Here is a 22627-nt window from a genome sequence, read left to right on the forward strand (position 1 = left end):
GAGCCGGGTCGGGTTGAGCCGAGTCGAGCCGAGCCGGGTCGGGTTGAGCCGAGTCGAGCTCAGCTGAGCCGAGCCCAGCTGAGCCCAGCTCAGCCGAGCCGGGTCGGACCCTGCTGAGCCGAGCCGAACCGAGCCGGGCCGGGCCGGGCCGAGGATGCTGCGGTACCTGCTGAAGACGCTGCTGCAGATGAACCTGTTCGCCGACTCGCTGGGGGCTGAGGGCTCCAACTCCTCCCAGCTCCTGCTCGGCATCAACCGCACCATCGCCGCCCTCCACCTCCCCGGCCTCCCCCCCGGTAACGGTACGTGGCCCCGGGACCCCGCCGTCTGGCCCCGCTGTCCCCGCTGCCCCGCTGGAAATAGCCCCTAGCATCCCCCCACACCCCCACCCCAGCCCCGAGCTGGGACCCCAAACCGGTCCCGGGTCCCCGCGCTGGGACCTACCCCGGGTCCCCAGTCTGGGAGCGAGAGCCCGTGGCCCCAAATCAGCCCCATGTCCCCACGCCGGCACCGGCTCCGTGTCCTCGGGCCAAGCCCCGGACCGCGGACCGGGAGCAGTCACTTGTGCCCAGGTAGTCCCTGGGACCCCGAACTGTCACCAGAGCGATGGCCCCAAATTGGGAGCAACCCTGTGTCCCCAAACCAGCCCCATGTCCCCAAACCAACCCCCTGTCCCCAAATCCCAAACCCGGAGCAACCCCCCTGTTCCCAAATTGGCCCCGTGTCCCCAGACTGACCCCCGGACCGTGAACTGGGACTGAGGTAGTGTCCCCAAACAGTCCCCATGTCCCCGGACCAACTCCCAGATCCCAAACCGGTAGCAACTCCGTGTCCCCAAACTGTCCCCGTGTCCCTACACCAACCCCATAGCCCCTAACTGGAAGTGACCCAGTGCCCCCAAACTGCCCCCATGTCCCCGCACCAATCCCCAGACTCCAAACAAGGACCAGCCCTGTGTCCCCAAACTGTCCCCGTGTCCCCAAACCAACCCCCAGCCCCTGATCCAGGAGAGACCCCATGTCCCCAAACCAGCCCCATGTCCCCAAACCATCCCCGTGTCCCCAAACCAGCCCTGTGTCCCCAAACCACCTCCATGTCCCCAAACCAGCCCCATGTCCCCGAGCCGGGCTGTGGTGGGTGGCAGCCCGGGCCAGCTGCGGGTGCCGGGGGCGGGGGGGGGGCGAGGGAAGGGATGTCCGCCTGAATTTTAAGTCCATTTTTGAGCTTTCCCCCTCTTTTTTAGTCTGCGCTTCCCCCTCCAGTTGGCTCTGGGTGGCCGATGGGGGGGGGGGGTGTCCCCAAACCCCCACGGGACCCCCTGCCCTGACACAGGAGGGGGCCTGGCCTGACCCCCCCGCTCATCCCAATTAGCCACCGGGCCCAGCTGCGGCCCCCTCGGCCCCCGCTGTGCCCACCCCATGCCGCCACCACCCCACGGGGTACCCGGTACCCCACAGCATCCCCCCCGCCCCGTCCCCATGGCAGCTGCATCCCATCCCCATGGCAACGCATCCCAGCTGCTTGGGGTGCCCCAAATCACAGCCCACCCCCCACCCCCTCCCCGCAACACTCGGGAGCTGGGACAGGAGCATGTGTACACGCGTGTGCAAATGGGGGGACACGCACGGGTGCGGCGTGCACGTGTGGAGCTGCAGGCATGCGTGTGCATGCGTGTGCAGATACGCAGGGACGGGGGTAAGTGCAGGCTTGGTGCCCCTCATCGGAATGCGTGTGTGAACGTGCACGGATGCGCGTGCCCTGCGTGCGTGTGCAAATGCGCGTGTGCAGATGCACGTCTGTGTCCGCACCCACACCCCTGTGCGAATACCCATGTGCGTGCGTGTGCCTCTGTGTGTGTGTACATGCACACCCGTCCACGAATGCACACACGTGTGCGTGCCGCTGCGTAAGTGCATGCGCACCCCTGCGTGAACGCACGCGTGCATGCATCTGCACATGCACGTAAGCATGTGCGTGCACACACGAGTGCGTGCGCCTGCCGTGTACGCGCGTGTGTAAGCACACGCATGTGCGCAAACGCGTAGCTGATGCAGGCACCCGTGCCCGCGCCTGGCTGCACGTGCGTTCGTGCGCGTGCACGTGTGTGCACGCGCACACATGCGTGTGCAATCTGTGTGTGTGTCTGGGTGTGCACTTGCGTGGGTGTGCAGCCCGTCCCTGGGACAGCAGTGACACTCAGTGAGCGCAGCCTGAAGTGCAGTGCCAGCCGTGGGTGGCACTTGGGGACACGGGTGGGCCATGCCAGCCGGACCCAGCCAGTTAGACCCCAGCGTTAATGAGCATTAATTATCCCAGCATTAATGAGCATTCATTAATTCCCATGCCCTAAGGGTGGGGATTTTCCTGGAACAGCCCCACAGACCCAATATGGTTGGGGTTTTTTTAAACTTAAAATGAAGCAGTTTCTCCAGTCTGGAGTTACTAGCTCTGCTATAGAAAATCATCATTTGCAGCTGGGGGAAAAAAATCCCCTTTTGGGGAGAATTTAGCCCCAATCCCATTTCCGCAGGGATGCCCAGTTGGAAACTGGGTGGAAAAGGGGCTTAACTGGGAGCGGAGCTGCTTTGTCCCCATGTCCTTGTCCCCCGGTGTGTCTGAGGTCTGACACCCTCCCGGTCCTGCTCCCACCACACCAGCACCCACCCTGGGGTGGGGGGAATACACTGGGCTGAGACCTGGCCACACTTCATCTCACCGCCTGGTCATCTCACCTCTTGGTTGGCAGTGGTGGGGGTAGATGCTGGGCTGAGACTTGGCCACACTTCATCTCACCTCCTGGTCACCTCACCTCCTGGTTGGGGCGGGGGGGGAGACACTGGGCTGAGGCCTGGCCACAATTCATCTCACCTCCTGGTCATCTCACCTCTTAGCTGGCAGGGCGGGGGGAGATGCTGGACTGAGACTTGGCCACACTTCATCTCACCTCCTGGTTGTCTCACCTCCTGGGCTGAGACCTGGCCATACTTCATCTCACCTCCCAATCACCTCACCTCCTGGTCGGGTGGGGGGAGGCACTGGGCTGAGACCTGGCCACAATTCATCTCACCTCCTGCTCACTAAGCAGGTGATGGTGCCAGAAAAGCTCCGTGCAACCCAATGGGGGTTGCTCACCCCCCCAAAACCCCCTGCCCCGCCTCCCTGGGGGAGGTCGCGGGGACCACCCCCCCCCCTATTTTTTAAACAGGGTCCCACCCTCAGCTGGAGGACATGGCACCCCGTATCGTAGAGCACCCCACGGATCTCCTGGTCTCCAAGGGGGAACCGGCCACCTTGAGCTGCAAAGCCGAAGGGCGCCCATCCCCGGCGGTGGAGTGGTACAAAGATGGGGAGCGGGTGGAGACGGACCGGGAGGACCCCCGCTCCCACCGCACCCTCCTGCCGGGGGGGTCCCTCTTCTTCCTCCGCATCCTCCACGGCCGGCGGGGGAAGCCCGACGAGGGGGTCTACGTCTGCGTGGCCAGGAATTACCTGGGGGAGGCCACCAGCAGGAACGCGTCCCTGGAGGTGGCCGGTGAGTCCCCTGGAGGGGACACGGGGGGGGACAGTAGGGAGGGCTTGGGGTTGGGGAGGGGGTTTGGGGGGGGTCTTGGTGTCACCACGGAGCCCAGCCCGGTGCAGCGGCTCAGGGGATGAGGGGCTGCAAAATCCTCAGGCCTGGCGCTGCTGAGCAAAAAGAAGGGAAAAGAAATGGAAATAGGGAAAAGAAATGAAAGTCAGTGAAAATAAGAGAAAAGAAAGAAAAATATGTAAAAATAAATGAAAAGAAGTAAAAGAAAAGAAGTAACAGTAAAGGAAAACCAATGAAAAGAAGTTAAAATAATTGAAAAGAAGGGAAAATAAGGGAAAGAAATGAAAAGAAGGGAAAATAAGAAAAATAAGTGAAAAAAGAAGTGAAAAGTTAAAATAATTGCAAATAAGTGAAAATAATAGAAAAGAAACGAAAAGAAGGGAAAAGAAGTGAAAACGAAGGAAAATAATCAAAAAGAAATGAAAACCGAAAAGAAACAAAAATCATTGAAAGGAACGGAAAAGCACTGGGAGCATTTGAAAATACATTCAAATAATTGCAAATAAATTAAAATAAGTGCCAATACACTAAAACGAATGACAAGAACGTCCCCGGTGCCACCCCAAGCTTCGGCCCTCGGGGGTGGCACCCGCTGAGGCTCAAACCCAGGGCTGGGATGATGCCGGAGTTAAATCCAGACCGGGCTTAGACTCGGTTGAGAGTTTAGCTCAATCACCGGGGATTATTCTGGGGGGGGACAGGGCTAGATCTGGGGGGGGGGGGGCAGTGTTACACCCCGCATCGGCGGTCGGATCCAGGTCCTGCCGACGTGAAATGCAGCATCGCTCAGCTTTGGTATCTCCGTGCTGGGAGGAGGGGGGGTCCCCAGCATTAGGGTGCAGGGATGGGGAAACTGAGGCAGGGCTGATGTCATGACCCCCCCCCCAGTGCTGCGGGACGATTTCCGGCAGCCCCCCGGGGACGTGGTGGTGGCGGCGGGCGAACCGGCCGTCCTGGAGTGCGTCCCCCCGCGCGGCCACCCCGAACCCAGCATCTCCTGGAAGAAGAACGGCGTTCGCCTCAGCGACGAGGATGAGCGCTTGACGGTGAGGGATATGGGGAGGGGGGGGTGTCCCCCCAAAACCTGGGGGGGTGGGAGGGCTGAGCCCCCCGGCTCTGGTTGAACCGGGCTGCCTTGGCAGATCCGCGGTGGGAAGCTGATGCTGGCCAGCACCCGTAAGAGCGATGCCGGCGTCTACGTCTGCGTGGCCGCCAACGTGGTGGGGGAGAGGGACAGCGAGCCGGCCGAGCTAGTGGTCTTCGGTGCGTGGGGATGGGGATGTCATTTTTGGGGCGTCGGGGGCGGGTGCCGTCCCGGCAGGACTGACGGCCGCCCCCGCAGAGCGCCCGGCGTTCGGCAAGAGGCCCCTCAACAAAGCGGTGCTGGTGGAGGGGACGGTGGAGTTTCCCTGCGAGGTGGTGGGGGACCCCCAGCCCGCGGCTCGCTGGCGCAAGGAGGAGGGCAAGATGCCTCCGGGAAGGTAAGCGGTGGGCGAGGGGGCTGGCACGGGCGGTGGGTGCCAGGGCCGGGGTGGGGGTGTCCGGGGTGCAGCCGGGTGGCGTCGCTGCGTGCCAGCCTGGTGCGCTCGGAGCGTCTCGCATCTCCGTCGCAGCCCGCATCTCCATGGCGTCGAGTATCCCCGCGGCATCCCATATCCCTGCTGCGTCCTCCAGCCTCATCGCACGCCGCATCCTCATCGCATCTCACATCCTCATGGCACCCTGCATCCTCATCGCACCCCGCATCCTCATCGCATCCCATGTCCCCGTCGCACGTGACGTGTCTCCATCGCACCCCCATCTACATTGCACCTCACAGCCCCATCACATCCCGAATCCTCATTGCATCCTCTATCCCCATTGCATCCTCTATCCCCATCGCATCCTGCATCTTAAGTGCATCCCGCATCCCCGTCACATCCCATATCCCCGTTGCATTCCCCATTTTCCTTGCAGTCCACATCCCCATCATACCCACACACCAACACATCCCACATCCCCATCTCATCCCGCTTCCCCATTGCATCCTGTATCCCCATCGCATCCCGCATCCCCACGGTATCCCCCATTTCCATGGCATCCCACATCCCCAGAGCACCCATATCCCCATCATTGAATCCCACATCCCCAGCACATCCTGTATCCCCATCACATCCCACAGCTCCATCACATCCCACATCCCCATCGCATCCCGTATCCCCATCGCATCCCACATCTCCATCACATCCCACATCCCCATCGCATCCCGTATCCCCATCGCATCCCCCATCCCCACGGCACCCCGCGCCCTCGTGGCACCCCGGCACCCTGTCGGTGCCGCGGCCTCGTGGTGTTCCCCCCCTGCTCCAGGTGGGAGGTGTTGCCCGACAACACCCTGCGGATCAGCCGGCTGCGGGCGGAGGACGAGGGCACCTACACCTGCGTGGCCGACAACAGCGTGGGCAGGTCGGAGGCGTCGGGCACCCTCACCGTGCACGGTAAGGAGGGGTCCTTGAGGGAGCACCTGTGGGTGCTGGCAAAGCGGCCGGGCAAGCCCTTTTCTCTCCCCGTGCTGCGGCAGTGCCCCCCCAGCTCGTCACTGGCCCCCGCGACCAGACTGTCACCCCCGGCCAGAGCGTGACCTTCCAGTGCCAGAGCAAGGGCAACCCGCCGCCCGCCGTGTTTTGGCAGAAGGAGGGTAGCCAGGTCTGTCCCCATCCCTGTCCCCATCCCCATCCCTGTCCCCATCTCCATCCCATCCCATCCCACCGCATCCCATATCCTCATCCCACTCCATCCCCTCCCATCCCCATCCCATCCCTGTCCCCATCCTAATCCCCATCCCATCCCTATCCCATCCCCATCCCCATCCCATCCCCATCCCCACCCCATCCCCATCCCCATCCCAATCCCAATCCCAATCCCAATCCCAATCCCAATCCCACCCCACCCCATCCTCTCCCCATCCCCTCCACCTCCCTCCCGCACTCAGCAGCCCTCCGCACCCTTCCCTCCCCACCCCAGACCCTGCTGTTCCCCGGCCAGCCCCCGCAGCCCACCGGCCGCGTTTCGGTGAGCCCCAGCGGCGCCATCACCATCGCCGATGTGCAGCCCACCGACGCCGGTTATTACCTGTGCCAGGCCATCAGCGTGGCCGGCAGCGTGCTGGCCAAGGCGCGCTTGGAGGTGGAAGAGGGTAAGTCCCAGGCCGGCAGGCAACGGGTGCATTTGGTGCACCAGCGGCACCCATCCCAGCACCGAGGAATTCCCGGTTTTCCCCCCAACCCCTCTTCACCGTAGCGCCGGCTGAGCAGCGACCGCCGGTGATCCGCCGGGGTCCCGCCAACCGGACGGTGCTGCCGGTGGGGGCCACGGCGCGGTTGCCTTGCTGGGTGGGGGGCGGTGACCCCCCGGCCAGCGTGGGGTGGCTGAAGGACGGGAGCACCCTGGTAGGTGCCCAGCCCCGCGCCAGCCTGCTGGAGAACGGCACCCTCCAGATCACCAGCCTCCGGGTGAGCCGGTCCGGAGCGGGGGCTCAGGGCACCCACTCCCGGGGGGGGGCACCCATGGGGTGGCACTGCAGGGACGGGAGGGGCTCCAGGGGTGGGGAAGGGGGACGGTGGGTGCTCAGGGTGGTGGTTGAAAAGGGTGGTGGGACCAAAGGGAGATGGGTGCTCAGGATGGTGGGTGCTCGGGGTTGCGGGTGCTCACGGTGGTGGGTGCAAAGGGCGGTGGGCGCCCAGGGTTGTGGATGCGAGGGGCGGCGGGCGTAAAGGGTGGTGGGCGCGAGGGGTGATGGTTACGAGGGTCGGTGGGTGCAAAGGAGGTGGGTGCGAGGGGTGGCGGGTGCTCAGGGTGATGGGGCAGGAGCTCTTCCCCTCGCAGGTGACGGACTCCGGGCACTACGAGTGCGTGGCCACCAGCCCGGCGGGCGAGACCCGCTGGGGCGGCTCCCTGGAGGTGCGAGGTGGGTCCCGGGGACGTCACTGCGCTGGGGACACCGTGGCACCGGGGACAAAGCCACCCCAGATCTCCACGCATCTCCCTGCAGGTGACGGATCTGACCTCTCCCTGCCTTCCCTGGAGCCCGGTGTCCTCCCTGGGCCACCCTCCACCCCTGTGGTCACCAACGTCACCAAAAGCAGTGTCACCCTGAGCTGGAAAGGGAATGAGGACAGCGGTGCCGCCGGCATCACCTCCTACATAGTGGAGGCTTTCAGGTATCACACAAGCGTCCTCTCTGGGTGCAGGGGTGACGCGGTGGCCTGGTGCCACCCCACCGTGGGTCACCCCTGTACCCTGGCAGCCAGGCGGCGGGTGGTCCGTGGCAGACGGTGGCGGCCGACGTGGAGGGTGAGACCCACACGGTGAGCGGCCTCGTCCCCGACACCGTCTACCTCTTCTTGGTGCGGGCGGTCAACGCCTACGGGCTCAGTGACCCCAGCGGCATCTCGGAGCCCGTGCGCACCCAAGGTGAGACGCAGCAGTGACGCTGGCAGAGGTGTCTGTGAACCCACCACCCTGGGGTCCGTCTCTGCTTGGTGATGTCGATGGAGGTACCCACGCACCCACCGCCCTTGGGTGCGTCTCCACTTGGTGACGCCAATGGGAGCGCCCGTGCGCCTACCACCCTTGGGTACATCCTCGCTTGGCGATGCTGATGGAGGTGCCCGTGCACCCAAAACCTTTGGGTGCATCCCCACCCAATGACGCCAGTGGAGGTTCCCACGGACCCACCACGGGAATGTGGTGTCACCACAGCATCCCCACTTGCTGACGCCACTGGAGGTGTCCATGGTCTGTCCACCCTCTCATTTTTTCGGCAGACGCCAGCCCCACGCAGCAAGGTCTGGACCCCCAGCAGGTGCAGCGGGAGCTGGCACAAGTGGCCGTGCACCTACAGGAACCCGTGGTGCTGCCGCCGGGTGCTGTCCGCCTCTCCTGGACCGTGAGTGCTGCGCCATGCCGCCGGTACAGGGGTCCCAGTGCCAAGTATCCCCCCGCCTCACCCCACCCTCCCCTTGGGTCCCCAGGTGGAGCGCCAAACACCCTTCCTTCAGGGCTACCGGGTGCTGTACCGGCAGCACGGTGGGCGCTGGGAGGAGGCACGGGTGGTGCAGGCACCGGGGGAACGGGGGGCCTTGCTCACCGAGCTGCGCCGAGGCCAGGACTACGAGGTCAAGGTCCGACCCTACTTCCATCACCTCCACGGCCCCGACAGCGCTGTGCGCGCCCTGCGCACCCCCGAGGCGGGTGAGTGCGGGGATGTGAGGGACGGCGAGGGTCCCTGGGGACCCCCGGGAGGTGACGCCCCACCGCGTCCCCCCCTCCAACAGCCCCCAGTGCCCCACCACGAGCTGTCAGCGTGGCCGGTAACGGCACCAGCGTCCGCATCTCGTGGCAGCCGCCGCCGCTGGCTGAGCAGAACGGCGTCATCCGTGATTACCGGGTAAGGGCAGACCGGTGGCGGGGATGCGGCGGGTCCCCTCTGTCCCCCCATGGCACCATGTCACGGCGTCCCCCCGCCCCCAGATTTGGTGCTTGGGCAACGAGAGCCGCTTCCACATCAACCAGAGCGTGGAGGGGACGGTGCTGGCGACGGTGCTGCGGGGACTGGTCCCCGGCGTCCCTTACCGCGCCGAAGTCGCTGCCGCCACCGGCGCCGGCGTGGGCGCCCGCAGCGCCCCTGTCCCCATCCGCATCGGTGAGTCCCTCGTCGCCGCCGCACCCGCGGGTGGGGGGGTGGCGGGGGCCACCCCGGTGCTGGGGACGGCTCCTCGGCACCCCTGCCGGTGTTTTTCCCCCTTCCCCACGTTGTTCGCAGCCCCCCCGGCGGAGCGGGATGCGGGGCCGGCGGGCGGGAGCAGCGTGGCCGAGCGTTTGGCCGAGGTGGCCAGGCAGCCGGCCTTCATCGCTGGCGTTGGCGGCGCTTGCTGGGTCATCCTCGCTGCCTTCGCCGCTTGGCTCTACGGCCGCCGCCGGAGGAAGAAGGAGCTCAGCCACTTCACTGGTACGGGAGAAGGTGCTAGCCCTGGGACTCCCCCCCCCCCCGCCAACCCTGGCACCTATCACCCCACCAGCCACCCACCGCCTCTCTCTTTACAGCATCCTTCGCCTATACGCCCACCGGTAAGCCTACAGGCGCCGTGGGGACCCGTCGCGGCCCCTCGCCGCCCTCACCCCCACCTCTTTCCGCAGTCGCCTTCCCAGCTCCGGCACGCAGCAGCCCCAGGTAACGCTCCAGTATCCACCCTCCCTCTCCTCGGGACCCCCGGTGCCAACCGCCGGCATCCCTTTACCCCATCTCCTTGCAGGGCAGCCGCCGGCGGTGGTTACCCGTGGCTGGCGGACGCATGGCGCGGTGGCGGCGCGGCCGGTGCCGCCGGCTGCTTGGGGACCACCACGGAGAGATACTACAATGGTGAGCGGTCATCATGGGGAATGGGTGGCTCGGACTCGGGGGGGGGGGGTCACGGTCAACGCTGACGGTGCCGATTGCCTTCTGCAGATGCCGGCATCACCCGTTACATCGCCCAGACGGAGCAATTTGGAGCGGGGTCTGTAGAGGGGCCAGTTTACAGCACCATCGAGGCGGGCGGCGAGGAGCTCTGCACCTTCCCCCGTCCGTTCTCGCAGCACGGGACCCCCTACGCCGGGGGGGGTCCCCAGCTGATGGATGCCCCCCAGGCGTCCCGTGGCCGAGCCGAGCACGGTAGGGCGGTGGGATGGGTTAGGGACACACATGGGTGTTGATGGCACGGTCCCCTCCCCACAGACCCCTCCCCGGCATCCTTCCTCGCCACAGGGACCAAAGGGAAGAAGTTGGGGCAAGCGGTGAAACCGCCGGCGGTGAGCTGGACGGAGCTGCTGCCCCCGCCACCCTCGGCCAGCGAGCTCAGCCAGTGTGCCCAGGAGGAGGAGGAGGAAGAGGAGGATGAAGAGGAAGAGGCGGCCAGAGGGTGAGTTTGGGGGCCTGGGGGGGCTGGGGTGTGCTGGCCCCAGCACCCACCCTGTGGCCCCCACCCTGCAGGTTGGGGAGGGAGGAGTGGTACCCCGGTGAGGATGTCCCCTGTGCCACCGGTGCATCCTCGCCTGCCGCCTCCTCCGGCTGCCGGTCCACCGCCACGCTGACACCATCGCCCCATGCCACCGAGGACATCCCCCGGCTCCGCGACTTTGATAGCCCCCGCCTGCCCCGGTAGGAGATGGGCCTTGCTTGGTCCAGCCATGCCATTGGGATCTGGATGTCCCGTCAGGGTCTGCATGTCCCATTGGGGTCTGGATGTCCCACCATGGTCTGGGTGTCCCATCGTGATCCAGCTGTGCTGTCACCATCTGGCCCTGCCATGCCATCACAGTCCAGCTGTGCCATTGGGGTCCAGATGTCCCATTGCAATCCAGCCATGTTGTCATGATCTGGCCCTGCCATGCCATCATGGTCCGGCCGTGCCATCGGGGTCCAGATGTCCCGCTGGGGTCTGGATGTCCCACCATGGTGCAGATGTCCCTTCGTGATCCATCCGTGTTGTCACCATCTGTCCCCGCTGTCCGGTTGTGCTCCGGCCGTGCTGTCATGATCCATCCGTGACGCCGTGGGCTGGCTGTGGCATAGCAATCCAGCTGTGCCATCGCGATGCAGTTGCACCATCACGAGCTGGCTGGGACGTTGCCATCCAGCTGTGCTGTCATGGCTGCCTCTGCCATGATCCAGCTGTGCCATCGCAATGCTGGCATGCCATTGCAATCCAGCTGTGGCATCAGGGGCCAGCTGTACCATTGCGACCCAGGTGTGCGGTTGCAACCCAACAGTGCTGCCATCCAGCTCTGCAGGTGCAATCCAGCCATGCAGGTCCCATCCAGCTGTGCCGAGATCCAGCTGTGCAGTTGCCATCCAGCTGTGCGGTTGCCATCCAGCTGTGCGGTTGCAGCCCAGCTGTGCGTTTGCATTCTGGCTGAGCAGCTGTTATCCCACTGTGTTCCAGCTGTGCCACTGTCAGCCAGCCGTGCCATTGCAACCCTGCCGTGCAGCTGTGATCCAGCTGTGGCCCTGCCATCCAGCTGTGGTTCTCCCACCCAGCTGTGCCGCTGAACTCAGCCAGCTGCCCTTTGCAAGCCCAGCCATGCAGCTGCAATCCAGCTGTGATGCTTCAGCCCACCCGTGCCATTGCCCTCCAGCTGTGCCATCACCACACGGCTTCCCCCTGCTCCACCACGGCACGGCACCAGGGATTGTGCCAGCACCGCGGTGGCCACCGAGCCCCCCACCCTGGTCCCCGCACCCTGGCTTCACCACACACCCCCTCTTTGCCAGGAGACCCCCCCACGGCGCCAGCACCCCCCCACGGGCACCCAGCCCCCCACCGAGTCCAGATGCCAGCAAGGCCCACCCGCCTCGAGCCCGCCGCCCCCGTGGCACAGGTGAGCCCTGGGGGGCCATTTTGGGTGGATGGGGGGGCTCACCGGCTGGGGGGGGAGGCCTGACGCTGCCATCACCCCCAGGGAAAACCTGCAGGGAGACCCCGAAAAGTCGCTCGAAGCCCAAATGCAGCCGCTACCGCCGGGAAAAGCAGCAGGGAGGTCAGCGGCGGGCAGGGGGGGGGAATGGTGGGGGGTTTGGGGGGGTCAGGGGGTCTCAGCCCTCTCCTCCCTCTCTGCTGCAGACCTGCCACCGCCACCGCTGCCACCACCAGGCGAGACCCCTGTCCCCTTGCCGGAGCGGGAGCCGAGTGGGGCTGAGCGCAAGGTCACCCATCGCCCAGCCCGCAGCGGTAAGCCGGAGCTGTGGTATTGGGGGGGGGGGGGGTGTCACCGCCGACCCCCAACCTTGTCCCCTCCCTTGCAGATGAGGTCGTCCCCTACGGCAAACCCTCCTGCCTGCCCCGAGGGCAGGTGTCCGGCAGCTGCTCCACGACGGGCAGCGTCTCGTCCCGCGGCTCCACCAGCTCCCGCGGCCACGGCTCGGGACGCAGCCGGACGCCGGGGGACCGTGGCGAAGGGACCGGCCATCGCTGCCGCCCGGGTCCCCCATTTCCCTGCCCGTCGCAGGAGAAGCGATGAAGCGGAGGGCGAGACGGTGGCAGGGTTGGGGACACGGGGATGGGGACATGGGAGGGACCGAGGGGATGCTCTTTAATTTCTGAGTGGCACCATGTAAATAGGGTTGCACAGAGCCAGCGGCCGGTGGGCGGCAGCGCGAGGGGGGGGACGAGGATGCTCGGGGTGGGACAAGGACGCTCGGGAGGATGGACAAGGATGCTTGGAAGAGGCAAGGATGCTCCGGGAGGGATGAGGAGGATGCTCGGGGAGGGATGAGGACCCTGGGGCCAAGGACAGCTGGGAGGGCCAAGGACGCTGGGAAGGGACAAGGATGCTCGGGAAGGATGAGGACCCTGGGGACAAGGACAGTTGCAAGGGAGGAGGATGTTTGAGGAAGGAGGAGGATGCTTGGGGAGGCCAAGGACAGTCACTAGGGATGAGGACCCTGGGGAGGGATGAGGATGCTGGGGAGGCATGAGGAGGGTGCTCAGGAGGGACGAGGACCCTGGGGACAAGGACATTTGGGAGCGATGAGGATGCTTGGGGAGGCCAAGGACAGTCACAAGGGATGAGGACCCTGGGCAGTGACAAGGACGCTGGGGAGGGATGAGAATGCTCAGGAGGGACAAGGATGCTCAGAGGGGGCACAAGGACATTCCGGAAGGACAAGGTGGCTTGGGAGGGATGAGGACACTTGGGAGGGCCAAGGATGGTCAAGGTGGGACAAGGATGCTGAGGAAGGACGCGGACGGTCAGGAAGGATAAGGACAGTCAAGGAACAAGAACGGTCAGCAGGGGTGAGGACGGTGGGGGGACAATGACCCTGAGGGGGGACAATAACCCTGAGGAAGGACAAGGACACTTGGGATGAACAACGGCGCTTGATTTGGATGAGGATGGTTGGGGGGATGAGGATGCTGGGGAGGGATGGGGACACTTGGGGAGGGATGGGGACACTTGGGCTGGGCAATGGTACTTGGGCTGGACGAGGATGGTTGGGGGATGAGGATTTGGGGGAGAATGAGGACACTTGGGGAGGATGAGGATGCTGTGGAGGGATGAGAACTCTGGGGAGGGATGAGGACACTTGGGGAGGACAAGGATGCTGGGGAAGGAGGGACACCTGCCCACCCCAGTGCCACCCACCCTTCACAGGTGGCTATTGCTAGCAGAAAGCCCCTTTTTGGGGAACTGCTTAATAAAGCTGGATTTTAGCTGAGCTGAGGGGACTCTGGCCTTGCTGTGTCCTACACCCTGGGGACTGCCACGCCACTGTCCCTCCTGTCCCCGGCTCGCCACCCACGCTGGCCCAGGGACTGCCACTCCCCGACCTGTGGCCACCTGGAAAGAAAAGGGGACATTTTCCAGCACCCCACAACGGGTGACACCCTGCACCATCCCCGGTGCCCATCACCCCAGCATCAGGACACTGCTCACCGTGCTGCGGGATGCCCGTGGCCGCCTCTGTCCCGACTCTCCACGGGACCTCCAGCGCCGTCCCCCAGTCCCAGGTGGGGATGGGGACCACGGGCAAGAAGACCCCCTCCAAGGGTGATGGTGGCGGTGAGGGACCTGCTGGGGAGAAGGCAGGAGACAGTGGCATCACTATGGTGTCATGATGGGGCCACCTTCCCCGAGAAGATGACAATGCTTGGGGTCAGACGAGGGGGTCCAGGGACCCTTCGCTCACCCCCATAGGCTCCATCAGTGTCCTCGAGGCTGAAGCAGAGGCCATCGACGGCCACGGCCAGCGCCCGGGCGAAGCTGGCATCCAGGAGGAAGGAACCATCGCAGGAGCTCACCAAGCTGCAGCGGGCGCTGGCGAAGTTGTCCTCCGAGACAGACCCCCAGCCGTTCAGTAGCGACCCCCCTGGCGAGCCCCTTGTTGCTGGCCGCTCTTCTTCCTCCTCCTCTTCCTCGTCCTCCTCCTCACCCAGCTCTGAGGCTGGTGGCCCATAGATGTAGCCATAGGTGTGTGGCGGTGAGAAGGACCGTGGCGTGGCTGGTGCTGGAGGGCTGTGGAGGGACACGGCGAGGACGCTGCTGGCACCAGGGGATGCTGCCACCATGGTGGTGTCCCAGGGGGACGGGGTGTACCTGGGGCAGGTGGTGTCCTGGTCCATCTCCAGGTCCTCAGCCACCCGCTGCGGCGTGAGGACTCCGTCGCTGAATGCCGGCGAGAGGCGCCCGGTGACCGGGGACCTGTCCCTTGGGTGCCTGGTGGCCGGGGACATGTCCTTGGGGTACCTGGTGGCCAGGAACATGTCCCTTGGGTGCCTGGTCACCAGTGATGCATCCCTGGGGTGCCTGGTGGCTAGGAACATGTCCTTGGGGTGCCCGGTGACCAGGGACATGTCCTTGGGGTACCTGCTGCCCAAGAACATGTCTCTCTGGTGACCAGTGACTGAGGACATCTCTTCAGGGTGCCTGGTGACTGGGGATGTGTCCCTTGGGGCCCTGGTGGCTGAGGATGCGTCCTTGGGATGCCTCATGGCTGGTGATACGTCCTTTGGGTACCTGGTGATCAGGAACATGTCCCTTGGGTGCCTGGTCACCCGTGATAGGTCCCTAGGGTGCCTGGCTGCCAGTAACATGTCCTTGGGGTACCTGCTGCCCAAGAATGTGTCCTTGCAGTGACCAGGGACAGGAGACATCTCCTCAGGGTGCCTGGTGAGTGGGGATGTGTCCCTGGGGTGCCCGGTGGCTGGGGATGTGTTCTTGGGATGCCTGGTGACTGGTGACATGTCCTTTGGGTATCTGGTGGCCAGAAATGTGTCCCTTCGGTGCCTGGTCACTGGTGATGTGTCCCTGGGGTGCCTGGTGGCTGGGGATATGTCCTTGGGGTACCTGGTGCCCAAGAACTTGTACCTGCTGTGCCTGGGGACTGGGGACATCTCCTCAGGGTGCCTGGTGACTGGGGATGTGTCCCTGGGGTGCCCGGTGGCTAGGAGCGTGTCCTTGGGATGCCCGGTGGCTGGCGATATGTCCTCAGGGTACCTGCTGGACAGGAACATGTCCCTTGGGTGCCTGGTCACCGGTAATGGGTCCCTGGGGTGCCTGGTGACCAGACACATGTCCTTGTGGTACCTGCTGGCCAGGAGCTTGTCCCTGCGGTGGCCAGTGGCTGGGGACTTCTCCTTGGGGTGCCTGGTGACTGCAGATGTGTCCCTTGGGTGCCTGCTGGTTGGAGACATGTCCCTCTGGTGCTTGGTCACTGGTGATGGATCCCTGGAGTGCCTGGTGACCAGGGTGGTGTCCTCAGGGTGCCTGGTGGCCAAGATTGTGTCCCTCTGGTGCCTGGTGGCTGGTGATAGGTCCTTGGGGGGCTGGGTGGCCGGTGACATGTCCCTGGGATGCCTGGTGACTGCTGACACATCCTTGGGGTGCCTGCTGGCCAGGAACATGTCCTTGGGGTGCTCAGTGAGCAGGGACATGTCTCTAGGGTGTCTGGTGACCGGTGACACATCCCTGGGGCTCTCAGTGACTGGGGATGTGTCCCTGGGATGCCGAGTGGCTGGAGATGTGTCCCTGGGGATCCCAGTGACCGGGGACATGTCCTTGGGGCACCTGGTGACCAGGGATGTGACCCTGGGGCACACGGTGGCCAGGGACCTGCAGATGCAAGGGACACGGTGGCTTTTGCAGCACAGGGTTGGGGTGCTGAGCACCCAGCTGCCTCCCCGGGGTGGGGACAACCAGACTCACCGGGTCACGGGTGGGTGCCATGCATGGGGTGGTCTTGGGGGTGTCACCGGTGACCCGGTGACAGCAGAGGCCAGAGAGGCGCTGCCCCGCTGTGGTTTTGGGGAGCTGAAAACCGGCAGCCGCCGTCGGTCCCCTCCGGCCATCACGGTGGTGTCGGTGTCACCATCATGTCCCCTTCGCTGAGGCCACCCAGCTGCCAGCCCAAAATCTGTCTCCCACTCGCCTCTGCTCCCAGTGACGGGGACGTGGCAGGGGCCACCCGTGAGCACCGGGGTGCTGTGCACTTGGTGCAGCTCTGCATAGGGGAGGGGGCACACAGAGCCATGAGCCACCTCTCCGGTGTCCCCCGTGTCCCCCCATGTCTCCCCCGCACCCACCTCGCTTGTGGATGCGCTCCCAGAGTGTTGGGTTCGGGGTGCTGGGCGACGTGCGCACCCCGGGGTGCCCCCCACCGCAGCACCCTGTCTCCCCAAGGGGCGGCGGTTGCCCCCTGTGGTTGGGTGGTGCGGGGGGGCCAAGGCTCGGTGGCTCCAAGGACAGGGCTGGAGGGGCGAGAGAGGTTGGGGCACCCATGGGTGCTGAGCCGCGTGTCCCTCGTTCCCTCCGTCCTCGGCTCTGTCTGTCCTCGGGGTCCCTGCTGCCTGAAGAGACTTAATGGGGGGCACCCAGGCAGGGGTCCCATGGCACCGGGGGGTCCCCACGCATAGGGTGGGGGTATCAGGCACGCTTTGCTGGCCCCATAGCACCCTATGAGGGTCCTAGGCGCTGGGTGAGGGTCCCGTGGCGGTGGGTGAGGGGTCCCATGGAACTGGGTGGAGGTCCCGGGGGGCCGAGTGGGAGGTCCATGGCATCATGTGGGGGTCTCATTGGGATGGATGGGGGTCCCATGGCACCGGGTGGGGTCCCAGCCCTGGGGCTTACTGGAGGGATGGGGGTCCCATAGCACCGGTGGGGTTCCCAGGGGCACTGGGTGGGGGTCCCAGCCCTGGGGCTCGCTGGAGGGATGGGGGTCCCATAGCACCGGTGGGGTTCCCAGGGGCACTGGGTGGGGGTCCCAGCCCCCATGGGGCTCACTGGAGGGATGGGGGTCCCTGCCGTCACTGTCCAGGAGCTGGTTGCTGAGGCTGCTGCTGCTGCTGAGGTTTGCAGGGGCACAGCCGGGTTTCCAGGGGCCACCGAGCCATGGCGAGTCACCAGCCACCAGCCTGCGGGGCAAGGGGTGCCATCAGGGTGCCCCATCCCCACCGTGCCAGGGATGTCCCCGTGTCCCCCACCCCACGGCTGCTCACCTGCGGTGAGGTGTGGTGTCCTGGCTCTTGAGGCGCTGGCAGAGGAGGAGGAGGAGGGCGAGCCAGGCCAACCAGAGCAGCGAGCCAGCAGCTGCAATGACGGCGGGCTGCCGCAGCACCCATTCCACCCCGGTGCTCCCCGCCGTCAGCCCTGCAAGGGTCCCACCGGTGTCACCCCTGTGCCACCACCTTGACCCCAACCTCCACCCCACCTTGGTCCCTGTCCCCTACCCAGGACGCTGCAGGTGACATTGCTGGGAACCCCCAGCCCTGCACCATTGAAAGCTGCCACCTGGACACAGAATTCGGCCCCAGGGCTTGGGAGGAGGGTTTCCAGGTGTCGGGTGCCTTCGTCCACTGTCCTATTGGTGGTGTGCTGCCAGCCCTCGCCCATTGACCAGACCTGGCAGGCACCAAGAGGATGGGGCCCCTTAGATGAATCTCTTTGGTGGACCTCCATTGATGGATCCCCCCCCCGGATGGACCCCTTTGCATGGACCCCCTTGGATGAATGTCCCTAGGATGGACCCCCCCCGGATGGGCCCCCTAGGATGAATCCACTAGGATGAATGCCCTGGGATGGATCTCCACCTTGGTTGGCCCCTTTGGATGAACCCCCTTGTCAAGATCCCTCTTGGATGGACCCCTTGGATGGATTCCCCCCTTGGACAGGCACTCCTTGGATGGCCAACCTTGGATAGGTCCCCACCTTTGATCGGCTCCCTTCTCGGATATATTCCCCTTAGACAGATCCCTTGGATGGACGCTGCTTGGCCAGAAGTCCACCAGCCCTGCCGCCCCGCCCCATCACCCCAAACCTTGTAGCCCCGGATGATGCCATTGTGGGCCTCAGGAGGAGGTGGCTCCCAGCTCACGACCACGGTGCCATTCCCTGTCTCAGCCTGGCCCACGGTGACGTGCTGGGGCGCCGCGCTTGGCACTGCCGGGACAGGAGTGCTAAGACCCCCTGGGACCACCAGCCAACCCCTCCATCCTCCACCCGGGCATCCCTGGGGACACCCAACACCCAACGCACCTTCCTCGGGTATCCAGAGGTGCCTGCTGTTGCTGTCCAAGCCCTGGGTCCCTCCAGCATAGGGTCGGACCTTGAACTCGTACTTATAGCCCCTGCGGAGCGCAGGGATGATGGCGCTGAGCTCCCTGCCTGCATCGTGTTGGACCCAGGAGGTGCTGGCAGGGAGCAGGCAGCGGTACAGCACCATGTAGCCCACCGGCACCGGTGCTGGCATAAGCATCTGAAGGGGATAGGAAGGATTACGAGTCATGGTGGGACACGGGGGATGTGGCTCCAGCCTCATCCCCGTGTCCTGTCCGCTGGTGGGGACATCCTGGCATCACACCAACCTGCCAGCGGAGCCGGACAGCGGCGGTGGGCAGCATGGTGCCATTGTCCAGGTGCAGCCGCACGGCCAGCAGGTCCCATGGCGCAGCCTCCTGCCGGTCCATCGACAGCTGGTCTGTGGGGCAGAGGGAGGCTAACGGCAGGGCCGGGCAGGAGCAAGGTCCCCTGGCACCTGCCTGGGCACCCACCTCAGATACCCATGCCTGGAGACCCTGATGTCTCCCTGGATGGACCCACTCAAATGGACCCCTTGGATGGACCCACTTGGAAGGATCTCCTTGGCCAGGCACCTTTTGATGGATCTATCTTGGATGGACACCTCTTGGATGGACACTTCTTGGACGGATCCCCTTTGATGGACCCTATGATAGACCCCTACTGATGTGTCCCTAGACGGACCCTTTGGATGAATACCTCTTGTTCAATCCCCCTTTAATGGACCCCCACCTTGGACAGTCCCCCTTAAATGGATCTTCTTGGAGGAACCTGCTTGGATGGATGCCCTTTAGATGGACTCTCTTGAATGGATGCCCTTAGATGGATCCCCACCTGGATGCATCCCCTTAGATAGATCCCCTTACGTGGACATGCTTGGATGGATCCTGTTGGATGGATGCTTTTAGATGGACCTCCTGAGATGGACCCCCTTCAGAAGTACCCCCTTTGATGGACCCTCCTTGAAACGGACCCCCTTAGATGACTCAGTTGGATGGACCTTTTTTTGATGGACCCCCCTGGATAGATCTTCCTGGATGGACCCCCATGGATGGACTCCCCTTGGATGGCCTCCTTGGATGGACCCCTCTTGGATGGATCCCCCTTGGATGGACTCCCCATGGATGACCTCCTTGGATGGACCTCTTTTTGTTGGACCCGCCCTTGACAGACTCCCCTTGGATGACCTCCTTGGATGAACCCCATTAGATGGACCCTGTTAGACGGATCCCCTTGCACGGACCCCCAGATGGCCCTGGGTGTCCGTAATGGTGGAGCCCACGGAGGTCCCACTGCTGACCTTCCACGCGGAGGCGGGCGGCGGCGGCGGCTGTGCCCAGCTGGCTCTGCGCTGTACACACGTAGGTGCCGGCGTCGGCAAGCGTCACGGCGTAGAGGCGCAACGTGTGCTCCCGGTCCACCTCATGCCTGCAGGTCACCAGCTCTCCATCAGCCCCATCCCCACCCCGGGGATGGGACACCTCCACCCTGCCACCACCTACCTGCCCCAGGGCAGGTCCCCACGTTCCTTGTGCCACTGCACCCGCGGCGTCGGGTCACCTTGGGCGCCGCAGCCCAGCTCCACGGTGCTGCCGGCCACCGCTACAGCGTCGCTTGGGCGCCGCACGATGGTTGGCTTCTCTGCGTGGGGGACATCGAGGACATGGCACCAAGGCTGGCCGTGACGTGTCCACCACCCACGGGAGACCCTCGGCTTACCTAAGACGGAGACGCGGGCGCCCCGGCTCTCCCTCTCGCCCGCCGCGTTGGCCGCCACGCAGATGTAGAGCCCGGAGTCGCTCCGTCGCGCCGGTGCCACCCGCAACTTCCCGTTGGTGACCACATACCTGTCACCCGCCAAGTCCAAGGTCACCCCGTCCTTCTTCCAGGTGACGCGGGGTTCGGGGTGCCCCAAGGGGGGGACGCAATCCAGCTCCAACGCTTGCCCCGCTGTGGCCACCAAATCACCCGGCTGCAGGCGGAAATTGTCCCGCAGCGCTGCAGTGGGGACACCGTGGGTGGGTGGGTGGGGGGGACGCAGGATTTTTTAGGAGCCCCCCCACCCGCATCGTCCCCACTGGATGTCCTTACCAGCTGTGGTTTGGGGTGCCGTGGCTGGGCCGGGGGGGTGGCAGCCTGTGGGGTGACATAGAGGCTCGTGGGTGCAGCAAGCGGGCACGGTCTCAGCCCCGGGGTGGGGGGACGGGGGGGCAAAGTTAAGGGTATTTTGCGTCCCCCCCCGGGGGGGGCTCCACTCACCTCCCTGGCGCAGCGCGGTGAGGCAGAGCCCCAAGCCCAGCGCCATCGCCCAGCCGCCCGCCATGCCAGCCCTGGCCAGCCTTCCCTCTTCCTCCCTAAATCCTGGTCCCTCCCCGTCAGCACAGGGACCGGATCCGGCTCCGGATAGCGGGGGACAATAGCCGGACGTGGGGGTCGGGAAGTGTTGGAGGCGGGAGGGGGTTGCGTGGACACAAACGGATCGGGCAAGCCGCGGCAGTGTTAGCGCCTGGGCGCCGTGGCACTGGCAGCACCCAGAGGCAGTGGGGATGGGGACACCAGCAGCTAACGGATTTAATCAATCCGAAGAAATTCCCCCCTCCCCTCCATGTTCAGAGGAAGACGAATGAAGAAGAAACGAGCTCTCGGCTGGGGGCGCCGTCAGTAGGGATCAGAGTGAACGGTCCAGGGCCTCCCAGGCTCTGCAAGCTTAAATTTGAGCGCCAGCCAGGTGCGTTGAGCTCATCTGGTCTCAGCTGTCACCCACCTCTCACGTGTCCCCCCCACCCCAGGCGGGCACCCTGTCCCACAAAGACACCCAAGGGTGCCGCCGCTAGCCGGGTAGTATGTTTAGTTTATTGGTTAGTAGCGCACCCCAAGCACCTCGGGGTGCCCTGGCACCCACCCCAGGTGCCCTGGGGTCCGGCTTGCTTGGCTGGCCGCTCTCTGGTTTTCATCCTAAACCTATTTCCCGGGAAGGCCTGGGGGAGAGGTGACGGTGGCGCCCCAAAACCGGGGGATTTTCACAGAAAATCCAGGCGCGGCGGTGGGGCAGTGCTCGGGCCAGGGGTTCGAGCCCACGTTTAGGGGACGGTGCAGCCGGGGAGCTGGCGGGGGGAGGAGGGAGCCCCCCATTTAGGCTGCCTGCATGTGTGCGCGCTTGGGCGAGCTCGCATGCTAGCGCCCCCCCCCCCGCTCCGTGCAGCGCCGGGCTCCTGCGTGCATGGGCCTGTGTGCTGCGGCGGGTGGTCACGGCGCTCTTGCACACACCGAACGCGTGTGTCCTCGCTCGGCGTGCTGTGTGCGTGCTCCCCGCGCGCTCGTGCACGCTCCGTGCACAGTCTTAGCCGCATGCTTCGTGCACGCTCTTTTCGTGCGCTCCATGCACGCCCTCTGCAAGCACTGCACGCACGCTCGCTCCTCGTGCTCTTTGCACCCTCGCTGCGTGCTCCATGCATGCCCTGATGCAAATGCTGTGTGGATGCTCGCTTTGCACACTCTGTCCGTGCCCTCTTGCAAGCTTCACGTATGCTCTTTTCTCACACTCCATGCACGCTCTCCCCACACGCTCTCTCCACACGCCCTGTGCACGCTCTGCACAGACTCTCTTTGCACACTTGTGCTCTCTGCATGCTCCATGCATGCTCGGAGAGCGCTCCCAATGCTCTCTCGCGAATGCCATGCAGAGTCTTACCTGCACGTTCCATGCACACCCTCTGCACAGTCCTTGCACGCTATCTCCACATTCTCCATGTGCACGCTCTCCACGCAATCCATGCAGTCTCTGCTGCACGCTCCGTGCATGTTCTCTCCATGTCCTCCACACGCTGTCTTGCGCGCTCTGTGCACGCTCTCTTTGCACGTTGTATGCGTGCTCTCTCTGCACACCCTCGTGCATGCCCTCTTGCACCCTCTGTGCACGTTCTCTCTGCGTGTTCCAGGCACACTCTGTCC

General features: G+C 64.7%; 2 protein-coding genes across 5 annotated transcripts; one reads left to right on the forward strand and one right to left on the reverse strand.

Moving 5' to 3' along the window:
• Positions 1 to 154: 154 nt before the first annotated feature.
• On the forward strand, positions 155 to 12736 carry ROBO3 (roundabout guidance receptor 3). Its single transcript, XM_075035006.1, has 25 exons — positions 155 to 302; positions 3206 to 3532; positions 4478 to 4635; positions 4732 to 4852; positions 4932 to 5070; positions 5939 to 6066; positions 6150 to 6274; positions 6593 to 6764; positions 6869 to 7080; positions 7454 to 7535; positions 7620 to 7788; positions 7875 to 8051; positions 8402 to 8516; positions 8602 to 8821; positions 8905 to 9017; positions 9101 to 9578; positions 9674 to 9800; positions 9883 to 9989; positions 10077 to 10288; positions 10388 to 10527; positions 10599 to 10766; positions 11880 to 11986; positions 12068 to 12145; positions 12229 to 12336; positions 12411 to 12736. The coding sequence occupies exons 1-25, from the start codon at positions 155 to 157 to the stop codon at positions 12623 to 12625; spliced, it is 4146 nt and encodes a 1381-aa protein (XP_074891107.1). The 3' UTR covers positions 12626 to 12736.
• Positions 12673 to 21033, reverse strand: ROBO4 (roundabout guidance receptor 4). 4 transcript variants are annotated; one of them, XM_075035002.1, is made up of 21 exons: positions 20936 to 21009; positions 20768 to 20812; positions 20396 to 20674; positions 20179 to 20317; positions 19977 to 20104; positions 18964 to 19076; positions 18635 to 18854; positions 18417 to 18538; positions 17830 to 18001; positions 17599 to 17749; positions 17384 to 17514; positions 16687 to 16851; positions 16310 to 16604; positions 15692 to 16216; positions 15473 to 15604; positions 15212 to 15361; positions 14972 to 15121; positions 14702 to 14851; positions 14295 to 14620; positions 14042 to 14176; positions 12673 to 13945 (listed from the first exon to the last, which is right to left on the reverse strand). In XM_075035002.1, the coding sequence occupies exons 1-21, from the start codon at positions 20997 to 20999 to the stop codon at positions 13800 to 13802; spliced, it is 3738 nt and encodes a 1245-aa protein (XP_074891103.1). In that variant the 5' UTR covers positions 21000 to 21009; the 3' UTR covers positions 12673 to 13799. The 4 variants fall into 4 exon arrangements, with proteins under 4 accessions (XP_074891103.1, XP_074891105.1, XP_074891104.1 ...); XM_075035004.1 differs by having other exon boundaries at positions 14702 to 15121; positions 20936 to 21033; XM_075035003.1 differs by having other exon boundaries at positions 14702 to 15121; positions 15692 to 15991.
• Positions 21034 to 22627: the final 1594 nt, after the last annotated feature.

This window comes from Buteo buteo, chromosome 9 (assembly GCF_964188355.1).
Source record: "Buteo buteo chromosome 9, bButBut1.hap1.1, whole genome shotgun sequence".
NCBI lineage: Eukaryota > Metazoa > Chordata > Aves > Accipitriformes > Accipitridae > Buteo > Buteo buteo.